A 12024-nucleotide genomic window follows, 5' to 3' on the forward strand; every position below is an offset into this window, starting at 1 on the left:
ATAAAGCAAAAACAATCTGGCCATGACTCATAGAGGAACACAAACTCTGTGTGTGACTCAGATGGTGACTCACTGCTGCCCACCAGCTCTGCTCACTCAATTATACTCTTCAGAAATGTGCCTGGGGCTAACAACTGCAGGGGAGAAGGCCTGGCCCTGCCCTGCTGAAACAATGAGAGGGGCCTTGTGTATGTGTGTGTGCTTGTGTGGGAGGACAGGGTGGATGTGGCTCCAATAGGGGTCAAAGGTTAGTCTGATTACCAAATAACACACTTTGACATTTAGAGGTTTTACTTGTCAGGGCAAAATATCAATCTGTATCTGTAATGTCCGTCAGCTGATGTGCTTGGAGCACTGAAGTTTTCTGGAGCACTGAAGTTTTCTGGAGCACTGACTTAAAGCTCTGCAGGCTTCCTTCGACTTGGGTCAAACAAATCCTTTGTCTTTTAGCAGAAAGTTCCTCTGAGACCCAACCCCCGGCTCTGCCTCTCTGCGGTTTAATCTTATAAATGTATGCTTACCTCAAAATCCTGATACTGTTCCTCCGTCAGCGACTTCTTGGAGACCACAAGGACCCTCAGGCCTTCCCTCGCCATGTTTCCACACTAGGAAACACAGACGAGAACATTTGGGTTCAGCAACTTACAAAGCCTCTCTCAGTGTAAGAGGACTTTCTAGCAAAAATAACACCATGTCAAAAAGAAAAAAGACATTTACCTCCTCTTCCAGCCAGTCGTTGTACTGCACGATGCCTGCCATCACCACATCAGCACCCTTCATGTAGAAAGTTATCTCTCCTGTCGATTCGTCCTGAAAACCAGCAGATAAAGACTTGATTTTTGCAGGACACGTTTTCCTGAGCAACATGACCTCTGTAAGTCTGTGTTGTTTGGAAATGCAGGATGTGTTTGGTAATTGTGATGGATTTAATGTCACTTTTATCAGGAAATCAAGTCAAGTTTAAAACTCTCAGGCTTCCTGAGTAAGATATCAGCCAACAAAAATGATGTTAGTCACCAGAGTGAGTCACAGGACAAAAGGGGAAGATTTTCTCAGACAAAATGCTTCTGTTATTCTGTTTTCATATTCTGGCCCTGTGTCAAGTAGCAATTAGCTTCAAAACAACAGCCAACAACCTAGTATTTTGACATAAAAAAATAATAAAAAAGCCAATAGAGCTGTCATTTATTAGCTTTTTTATATGCAGACAGAAGAAGAAATTGAATCCTTAGCCTGTAGCAATATTTTTCTAAAGGGCAGGGTGTCCCAACTACTTTGAAAATTAGGGGGAGGGCAAAGAGAAAACTAGAAAGTTTTGAAAGCAATCCCTTGGAAATATAGTTAGGATGTGGACTAGTAAAGAGACACTCACAAATTTACATATTTTTCAGTTTCTCATTTTTCATAGCCACAGTAATGTCTGTTGCAGACTGGGTCTGCAGTCTGTGGCTCTTGAAACTTAATTTAGAAACCTGTTTCTAATCATAAAAGCAGAAATAAAGGTTCATCTTAGCTATTTTTATATATTTTTTGGCCAAAATAATTTTTACATGTCAACATGTGTGTCTGTCCCACAACAGGGGCTCTTAGTGCACACACACACACACACACACACACACACACACACACACACACACACACACACACACACACACACACACGCACACACACACACACACACACACACGTCATGTTGATATGTGACGACACAGGACAGGTTACTGGACTCCAGCTCCAGTCAGTTTGATCACATATACCAATGTTTCTTTTAAAAACAGGGCCAGGCTGATAGAAAGCTTTAGTATTCTGGGGCTGTTCTTCTTGTAAAAGGCAAATGTTTATTTTTTTTTTCTAAAGATAAAAATAAAACTTTGATTCTATAAATTCCACAATGTTTTTCTTTCTTTTTTTTCAGGGACAAAAATGGTTTAGGCCACAGCTAATAACTTTTATTTAGCATAAACGTACCAAAGATTTTTTTTTTCTGAATTTGAAATGCTTTCAAATTACAATAACCATTACAGCTTTAAGTTTAAAAGACACAAATGTTAAATACAACTCAATGCAAAGATACATACATACATTTCTGTCCCTGTATAAAGTACACTGTCCTATCTACACTGTGACTCAATATAATTCAATATATGCCTAGAAATTTAGATATACTTAGACTGAACATCAAACGAAGTCTAATTACTGTCTGAAATTTAGCAGCAATTATATTACATATAATTCTCATTTCTATATTGAAAATAAATACTGCAGATCAAAATGAAACTTAGAAACTATAAAAATGTAGGTGAATGTATTTTTTTTCCAAGGATATGTTTGAACATATTTCAAACATGTTTCTGAACATGTTTGAAATATGTCCAGAAAAAAAACTGCAGAGATGTTTGTCGTCTACAACTTTCAACTGTTTACCTTCTACTTACGACTTCTTAAGAAGTCAAGCTTTCTTAAGAATCAGTGAGACTTGCTAATGATGTTTTTTTCCACAGACACCAGCACATAATTTGTTTTACAAAAAAAATAAATACAGCAAAATGATGGACTCAGTTGAACCTGTTTTGAGAGGTGTATTATTTCCTCCTTGAGAATTACAGCTTCCTGTTACATTTCAGGATGTGACAGTGGACTGTGTTGATAGTCCTGGGCTCATTTAGTGTTGACCAGATTGTGATGATGGTTTCCTAAGAAATGAATTAAACTGAACATGCTAAATGGAGAAAAAAAAAGTAAAATAATAACGGCTTATGAATAAAACCCCAAATAAAATAAATTCACAAGAACAGCACTTCACTTTGTACAAATTTCTGTTTTCTTTTTGCTAGTCTCTATTCAGACTTAGAAAATTATAAAATACAAGACTCTCTATGTTAAACACTATTTACACATAAAAGTTTTTATATTTTTTACTTATTGGTGAACAACTGATGGGTTTTCTATAATTGTTTAATTTCTTATTTGCAACTTTAAAGGATTAAAAAATTATTTTTTTGTCAAGTGAAAACACTTGACATCATCACTGTTCTTGTTATTTTTTAAAATAAATAACAGATTTTAGTTTTCTCCCTCTAAGGACAAAATTTAACTTTGTTTTTCCCCTTTAAAAAAACCCCAACAAAATACATAACATTCTCCTACAATAACATAAAGTAAAATTAACAGCAATATCAATATCATCTTAACACTCACTCGCACTATAATCCCCATCCTTTTGCTCTCGTAGGTGAAGGGAAATATCTGGAGGATGGTGAAGTTCAGAATTTGACCAGTAGGGGTCCGTAGTTGCATGGAGGACTGGTCTCTTCCCACCAGAGTCAGCCCAACACTCTCTGTCCATTGCACCAGCGACACCTACCAACACCACAGTGGAAAAGCTTTCAAATAATAGACTTGGTACATAAGAGAAAGATGAATTTTCTGCATTTTTTATCCATCATCTGATAATTTGGTTTATTATAATATAAATAAAACAGAATGGAGAGAAAATGTGATCATTAACCTCTGCTCAGATTTTTAAACCTCATACTAGACTCCTTATGTCAACATATATTCTATTTTTTTTAAGTCTGATGAAAAGCAATTAAATTCATTTTTGGACAAAGAATTGTGAGCACTGAAAGAATCAATCAATAATGCAATCCTTTTCAGCACTTAAGGTTATTGACTGATGTCCATTCATGAAGAGAAAACATTAGTTGTGCTCAATTCTTTCTGAAGGACACGACATCATCCATTAATACAACAGCAGCATGAGAGGGGGGTGGGAAGACGTTTCACAATAACTCTCAGGCCAGCAGCCAAATGGCACATCCAAGTCACCGTCAGTCCTCTGGCAGGAAAAATGGCCGACGATAGGCAGAGACGAGTGAAGAACAGATGGTTTCTGGTTTTCATGTTATGAAAGCCAAAAAACATTGTTTCAAGATTATTTCTACTGCAAATGTGTGGCAGGAAGTCAAACAAGGCCTAACCAGTGGCCCTTTAACGTCAGCTCAGCTCTGACTAACACAAGACTGGTCGTCCAGGTTGGGAGTTTTGAAGATATCTGCTTAGTCATAGTCTAGAAATACTGGACGTGGGAGCATTCTTGGATTTTGCATCCACCACAAAGGCACCTCCAACATCGAGGTTAGCGGTTCGCTTCTAGCTGGACTGAAAAATCATTAAAACTAGTCAGCCTGACTCAAAAACCAGATGGCTGGGATTGTTTTTTTAATCAGTGACACAGGAAACTGCAATGCTAACCCCATGCTGACATGAATCACACACAACACATCTTGAATTATCAGTGCATAGCAATCCGATTATCAATCTGGGTGTAGCGATGAACCTTAGAGCCACATAAAGATAATTACAAAGTCGGCCTTCTATCACCTGAAGAACATTTCCAGGATTAAAGAATTAATGTCCCATCAAGATCTCCCACTCCCACGCATCCTCCAGGACCCGGCTGAGGGTGTAGAGCTGGTCCAGTGTTCCACAACCAGGACGAAAACCACACTGCTCTTACTGAATCCGAGGTTCAACTATCCGACGGACCCTCCTCTCCAGAACCCCTGAATAGACCTTACCAGGAAGGCCTAAGAGTGTGACCCCCCTGTAATTGGAGCACTTGTTGCTGAAATGTTCTATTCAAAAAGACTTGACTAACTTGACTAAAAATAAATTAAATCCAGAAATACTTGAGACCCTATATAAAAAGGATTATAACTGCCTATTTTAATGGTGAAAACAACAAAAAGGCCTTAATATGTGCAGCAGAAACTGTCATGAAATTACCAAACAAGATAGCATCCACTGTCTCCCTTATCTCCGCTCTTATAGCCAGTTAGCGCAGAGGAAACTGAAATTGGAAATTTGCAAACACCAGATAATACTGTGTAAAGCAGGTTTGCATTTCCTTTCAAATATTTTAGATATGTATTACAAAACAATACATGGTGAATAGTGAACCGCGAAGGAGGCCCACTGTGAAGAGTTCTTCATGTATTGTTCAGAATAATTAGCAAAATATTTGTTGTAAGCAAATTGTTTTTTACACATTTTGTCAAAATTGTCTTAGATTTTTGCCTCAAGTTACAGTGTGCTACCTTTTTTCTTTTAGAACTATGATTTTATACAGGGAAACCTTGATTTAACTGTAAATCAGCCCCCCTCTTAATAAAGAAGGGGCCAAAACAGGATTTTCTCAGTGCAGCAGTAGGAAGTATGTTGCACCTCGTCTGGGCTCGACGCCTGGTACACCCTGCATGTGTCTTCATAGTGCTGCTCTGCCTCGGCCTGGTCCGTCACACCGTTGGCCTCGTACACGGGCGTCACGTTGTGCACCAGGGCGATGGCTTTCACAGCCTCGTGAACTCTACTGCTGATGGTCTTTCGGACCTTGGTGGCTGCCGGAGCCCTGGAGGCCGGAAGGTCATGGGTCGGCTGGGGACAAATGCAGAACGCACTGTTATTAAAATGACAAAATAAGTCTGTGGTAAATTTTAAAAACAAGGTTTCCAGCTGTTTGATTGTGAAAATAAGCTGGAGCCCCAATGGGACTGTCATAGATGATCAACACTGCTGCATTGGAAAATACTGTTTATCAAAAAGTCTTTATAGAACTTTTAAGATGAACAGTTTAACTCATAGAAGAGGATTAGAGCCACACAAAGAAAGAATAATTCTGACCTTTCTCAGATTTCTTAGTTTAATATCAGAATTCAAAATTTTTCTCAGAATTCTCACTCAATAAGTCTTACTAGAAATTTTAAAACAAGGGCATAAAGAAACTAGTTAAACCCTACCAAAGAGGATTTTTTTTCCAGTGACCCTATACTTTCTCGCATAAACCTTCTCTTGAAGATGGAGTCTTAATTTCCTGTCAAGGATTTTCTAAAAGAGGACCAACAAGAGTAAGGATCTTTCACTCGCTGCTCTGATAGCGATCCATAAACATAACCAGATGTGTAGAGTAAATATGAACGATTTGCTTTTGCATTGTGGCGCTGCTATTTTTAGAAGTCCGTGTGCTCCAAGGGTTAATGATGGTGTCATTAAAGAAGTCCTGTCAGCGCTTCGCTTGTGGGCTGATCCTGTTTCCTGCTTCACTAACCTCTGGTGTCAAGAGGACAAAGAGTGTCATATAAGATTAGGAAGCATTCAACCAAACAATAATCCCAAACTCAAAAGTTCCTCTCCACAATGCTCCATGCTTCTTTTCCCCTGGTCCTTTCCCAACCTGTTCTTGACTTTTTATTTTCTAGTTTGTGTTTTCTTACCTGTGTGTATGCGCTGAACACATGGCTCTGTACTTCATCCATCGAGTCCATCCCATAAGCCACGGTTCCAAGATGGAGACGCCTGAACACCATTTCATTTTGGGTAAGGGTGCCTAGTAAAGAGAAAAGAACAGAGTTTGTACACGTTTTCTATTTTACATTTCCAGACCCAGAGTTCTACATTTTACAAAGTATGAACCTTAAACTGGGTTATTTTTAAGTTTTTTCATCTGGTCACTTTAAAAATCATAAGAAAACACAACACTGAAGTCAGATTCTGATTCGACAATGTGTTAAAAAACTAAATCACAACTTTTTAGGGCGCTTAATCTAATTTAGATAATTTCCAAATCAAAATGTATGATGCTTGAATTTCTCAAATTAAGATGGATTCTTTAAAATAAACTTTGTGAGCTCTGATACCATTCTTGTATTTGTAAAACTACAAATAATTGCTTTAATTTTTTGTCACCTGAGCAACCAAAAACTTAAAAAACAAAATTCTTTTGTCTGAAATGTTACATTTAAACCCTAATGTGGCACAAGAAAGATAAATAATGCAACTTTTAGAGAACGGTATAGACATTGCTGTTCAAACTTAAACAATTTTCTCTTCTTAACTGGTTTTTCATGCCTATCTTGACTGTGTGGGAACTCTGACAAAGAAAGCATTTCCATACAGGAAGCCAAATCAAATTGATCCCTGGGATTTTGGCAAAAGAGCAAATACTTTTGATGGTTTTAGATTTACAAACAAGTTATCTGAAGCAGATTTTGCAGTTGACATGTGGTAACTGAAAGCCAGAAGCCCTTGACACGACACACAACCTCTGAATCCTCACGCTTACTTTAAAAGCATTTTCTGCCAGTATATCAAAAAGACTTGAGGGGCCATGCACATACATTAGCCTGACCCGCGGACCCCGCTGGCCTAATCACGCTCTGGATGTGGAAATGGCCGATCATTTTATTGGCCATGAGGGCTGTAAATCTGACGTACAACACCTCACGGCTGAGGAAGTGCAGCGGTAAAGGCTGCTGGGCTGTAAATGTGTGTATGGATGAGAGACTTTGGGGTCTCGTTTTATGGTTTAAGGTTTCAATAGGTAGCAGAAACCCCACCACAGAGCATCGCCCCCAGGGAAGGAAAACACTAAACTCATTTACCATAAGCTCCCATTCTAGAGCTCGACTTGCTGGCCCCAGTAAATCTTTTGCTGAGAGAACAAAGAGTATGCAGTGCAGTGGAACCTGTTTTGTCAGTAAGCAGGTAGGAGATGCGTCCGAGCTGCTCCGGTATGGTGCTGGCCCTCACCACCGTCCCTGGGATCTTGGAGTCTTTTTTGATCATCCAGCTGAAAACCATCTTTCCCATGTCCAGGTTAACACGCAAACTGTATTAAATAAATAAAAAAAAGGATAAGCTTATTATAAAACCACTAAATTACCTAAAGAATATTTCAGATAATGTTATTTTGGACCTGATGGGCACAATGTGGGAGAAGAGGAGTAAGAAGCGGAAGATCTGGAGGTACCAACGGCCAGCGAAGTGCTGAAGGGCCACCATGACCAGTGACACAACGACCAGCGCCCCAAACAAGATCTTGGTCAAACAGTTCACCTCCAGGTCAAACAAACCCACCTGACAGGAGAAAAAGAAACAAACTTTACGGATCCTAAAAAATTTTGTGCATGTGCAAAGCAGCGTTTTGCAAAGGTACGCATAATCCTGAAACTTTGTTTCCGTTTTGACATGTTACAACCACAAACTTTGTTTTACTTCATAGATTAAAGCAAGTTTAGCATTGTTGTGAAGTGAAAGAAGCATGACAAGATTTAAGACTGTTTGTGGTTGCAATGTGAGGAGAAGCTCAAGGGGTGTGAATACTTCTGCAAGACGCTACATGCAGTTCTAAGTAAGTCCATAATTGACAGTCGGAATATCAGTGAGGTTTATAAGTTGTTCTCAAGTCGTACTCCACTTATGGCACCCTACTGTACCTTGTGTCGCGGGTTGGAGGTGTTCATGACGCTCCGCAGCTCCTTGCCTGTGTAAATCACAACCCCCACCACCGTGCCTGGGGTGAGGGGAGACAAAAAGGCCAAAAAGTGCCTCAGGTCAATAGACTAAAGCTCCGGCATCAACCATAATATGTCAGAAAGATGTTTTCCAGACCCATAATCCTGACATGAATAGACTTTTCTAAAATGAAGAAAGTCAGATTTCCAATTGCATAATGGGTAACACATGTTAAAGCGGGTTAAGGAGGATTTACTCTCCTGCAGGAGAGAAAAAAACACTTTTTTAACAATTCTACTTAAGTTTCACTGAGCGATTTATAAATGGACAAAGCTCTGCCTCACTAATTTTTCACAAAATATCAGATCAACAGTCCCAGAAGAAGCAAGTTAATTTCCTGAATAACAGCTTTATTGGTGTAATATGAGTCAGACATTTACCAGAAGCAACAACTGTGCTGGCCCACAGGGTGTTCTCGATGCTGAGGCTTTCGTTAACTGGGGGGTCTCCATCCTCCTGGAAAGATTTGGTAAAACATGGTGAGGGAACACTCAAGTCATTCTAAAATATAAAACAAAGAGCTTAAAAAAACATCTTCAGTAACGCTCATTTTATCTCTAATTTATGGTTCACAATAGATAACAAAAATAGATGACAAGTGGAATTAAAATAAATAAAATCATATTCTACTTTTATAATGCAACTAAACTGTAACAAAGTTTAAATAAGATTTTTTTAAAAACCCCAGACTCAATTCAATTCCCATAGATTTCGCTCTGAAAGTGTGTATTGGCTCCTGCAGCTCCCTGTGTGTTTGTGTCCAGACAGAAGCAGATATTTTTAAGTTTTATGAAGTAGGGGAATACCTTTATCTTTAAGTGTTGTCTGCACAAAATTAACTCCAACCAAATATATTTTGAGTAGAACTATCAACAACTCGTATCAAAACAGAGCATAAACAAGCTATCATTAGCATAGCACTTCAGCAGGCTGCTCAGGATAAAACATTATCAGTAGGAGCAAGAAGTGAGTTTACCAGTACTGAGTACACTTCCGCTAACCTGCTAATGAACTAATATTGGAGCAAATTTTTCATTTAGCGCTTTAGAGTTTTTGGCAACTTTGAAAATGTTAAGCGCCCATAACTGACCTAAATTAATTTTAAAATTGTTAGAGTAACTAATATTTAAATATTATCACAATCAAGAAGAACAGACTTACCCTGGTGAAAGTTCCAATAAAGTTATGAATATCAATGTTTGGTTCTTCTGCATACACATATGATCGGATCTGAAGAAGGTCCTGCGAGAAAATAAAGAAGGCTTAACATCTGATTGACTTGTGCCTGATTTTCAATTTTACACTCTTGCTGAGCTTGCTTAATGACATGCAGACAAAAAATAGCAAAAGTGTCCACCGTATCTTTCTAAAGAATATGTACTGACTTGATCAAACAAAAAAACTACTTAAATTTCCAGCAAAACTAATTAGCGTTTTTTCAATTTGATCAGAAGTGATCATTATCACTTTCAAGCTATCAGCTAATGTATGCAAGTAAGCACCATCAGGTCAGAGCTGCCAGTTACATCACAAGGAAAACCAAGCTTGCCTTGAGTATTTTCAGAATTGAAAGGTCTTGAGTCAAACACTAAAAACCTTCCTGTAAGTAAAGGCCTGAGGTGAGTCCGGCCTTTTAGTTACGGGGTCCTTTGAAGTGCCAGCCACCCCACTCTTGACCCAAATGACCACTCTTGTCGTAATGACAGACCTGCTGCTGCACTGAGAAAACAATCTGGATTCACAATCAGTCCTGTGTTCATCAGCTGGGAAAGGACGAGACTAAACAAAGGCATAATTCTCGACTTTTTCTCCAGTGTGCTTCTCACTCACTGCGGCAGTTGGCAGCCTCTGCGTGCAGGCCACCGGGAGGCGCAATTTCCAGTCTGTCTCTCCATCCAGTTGGTCAGTTCGCAGGAAGCAGGATCCTGGAAAAGATGCAACATTATAAACAAACTCACCTCTAGAGGGCGACCATACATAGATATTTAGTTAAAGCAGAAACCTCCCTGGCTTCACTTTACAAGAAAAATTACTCAAATAAACTCCACAAGGACTGAATCCCATATTGATTATTAACTTTCAAGATGCTAAATTATAAGTAATATAATTCTTGCACCAGTTAAAAGTGAGAGCTGCCCATTATTGTTGGCAGGGAAAGGAAAGGCATCCAGAGCCCATCCCCCTCCTCCAGCATACATGCGTCATCCTGCCCAAAACTCTCAATCATGGCTTAGGCCCTTCATAATTGACCTAATGGCCTCCACATGGAAGAAAGATAACCAGCAACTATTTCCAGTAAAACAAAGTTTGTTTTTTCCTGGAACAGGAAGATGCAACAACAGACATTAAGTCTTTCAAACAGAGCCACAGTTAGCTTTATAAGAAGAAAAAAACATACAGATTGTGTGACACAAGTGTTTGTTTTTTTAAATAAAGAATGCATTGTTCTTCAGTACATTCGTCATCACTGACGGAGCTTGTTCTTATCCATATTTGATTATTCAGATGAGCCAGTGAGCCATTCTCCTCGCCCGTCTCTTGTCTCTTTGCATTTCATCTTGTGCATCCCTTGATTTTCCTTTTCATTATCTCCTCATTTGAAAGACAAAAATTAAGTAGGGCAAGACATTGTAGATGGTACATTGTTTTGTTTATGCGGCCCATTACTGTATCAACCTACAAGAAGTTCCAGTAAGAATTTAGCTCCATCTTTAGGCTTCCTGTTGTGCCTCCAGGTTAATCCTGGCACCTCTGTGCCTTTTTGTTTTTAAACACATAATTTCCCAAACCAGATAGCTAAGTCGGGGTGTTGTGGCTATCTGAGAGAATGACCAGCAGATGTTTACCATTTCTCTCAGAAGTCCTCAGAAAGATCATGTCAGCAGGGACACGTTGGTTCTAGAAAGAAAAACAAGAATTCAATATCACTTCATGACTGTTTACTTTTCCTTCTCTGTCCCTCCACTTCTCCCTATGACTAAACACAAACAAGACTTTAAGCTCTGCATGAGCCACATTAGCAACAACCAAGCAGTCGTAAGTCTTCCAGAAAAATCACCCTTCACTCAGCTTTTTACACTAAATGCAATAGGTTCATCTGGACTCCTTTGTTAAACAATTCAGGACTTGGATTCAAACTTTAAATGCTACATATGCCAATAAAAGAACTACAAAATGTTTCAGTATGTTCAACGTCAGACTTCTTAAGACCATTATAATTAAAATTTAAAACCCTAAATTAATTAATTCTTGGTTGATCTTTGCTTCACAATCTTCTACAGGTTGTCACTGTTGCTGGTACAATTTTTCCTTCCATTTAACTTTACATCATAAAGCTTGGATACAACACTCTTCAGCAATAACCTCTTTCTGGAGGGGATCTCTCTGCTGGACAACTGTCAAAGCAGTCATATCTATAGCTAGGTTTCCATTACAAATGTGAACAAAGCTTTGTCAAAATTACACTTGTGTAAAAAAAACACATGATTTCACAATAGAGGTGTTTCCATTAAATAAGAAACTTCAACTACTTCCTGTTGTCTTTTTCTTTATGGTTTGTGCCAGTGGCATCATCCAGTTGTTGATCATGTGACATGTGATGCAAAATAAACAGGCAGCAAAAAACACATCATCCTACCACCAAAACCTTTAATCAAAAAATAAACGTTTCTT

At 38.7% G+C, this 12024-nt stretch overlaps 1 protein-coding gene across 1 annotated transcript in view; it reads right to left on the reverse strand.

Annotated features, from left to right (window-relative positions):
• The window catches only part of atp9a (ATPase phospholipid transporting 9A), a 39516-nt gene that overhangs the window by 17559 nt on the left and 9933 nt on the right, over nucleotides 1-12024 (reverse strand). The window contains exons 6-17 of the mRNA XM_014979703.2: nucleotides 11199-11250; nucleotides 10183-10277; nucleotides 9514-9594; nucleotides 8733-8808; nucleotides 8274-8350; nucleotides 7754-7914; nucleotides 7524-7666; nucleotides 6273-6385; nucleotides 5227-5436; nucleotides 3199-3360; nucleotides 718-810; nucleotides 522-605 (exon numbers count right to left, since the gene is read on the reverse strand). Of these exons, the coding sequence (XP_014835189.1) occupies nucleotides 522-605; nucleotides 718-810; nucleotides 3199-3360; nucleotides 5227-5436; nucleotides 6273-6385; nucleotides 7524-7666; nucleotides 7754-7914; nucleotides 8274-8350; nucleotides 8733-8808; nucleotides 9514-9594; nucleotides 10183-10277; nucleotides 11199-11250 (1347 nt within the window). The remainder of the gene's footprint in view (nucleotides 1-521; nucleotides 606-717; nucleotides 811-3198; nucleotides 3361-5226; nucleotides 5437-6272; nucleotides 6386-7523; nucleotides 7667-7753; nucleotides 7915-8273; nucleotides 8351-8732; nucleotides 8809-9513; nucleotides 9595-10182; nucleotides 10278-11198; nucleotides 11251-12024) is intronic.

This window comes from Poecilia mexicana, unplaced genomic scaffold (genome assembly GCF_051168715.1).
Source record: "Poecilia mexicana isolate PSO_F unplaced genomic scaffold, ASM5116871v1 scaffold_7, whole genome shotgun sequence".
NCBI classification, from domain to species: Eukaryota; Metazoa; Chordata; class Actinopteri; order Cyprinodontiformes; family Poeciliidae; genus Poecilia; species Poecilia mexicana.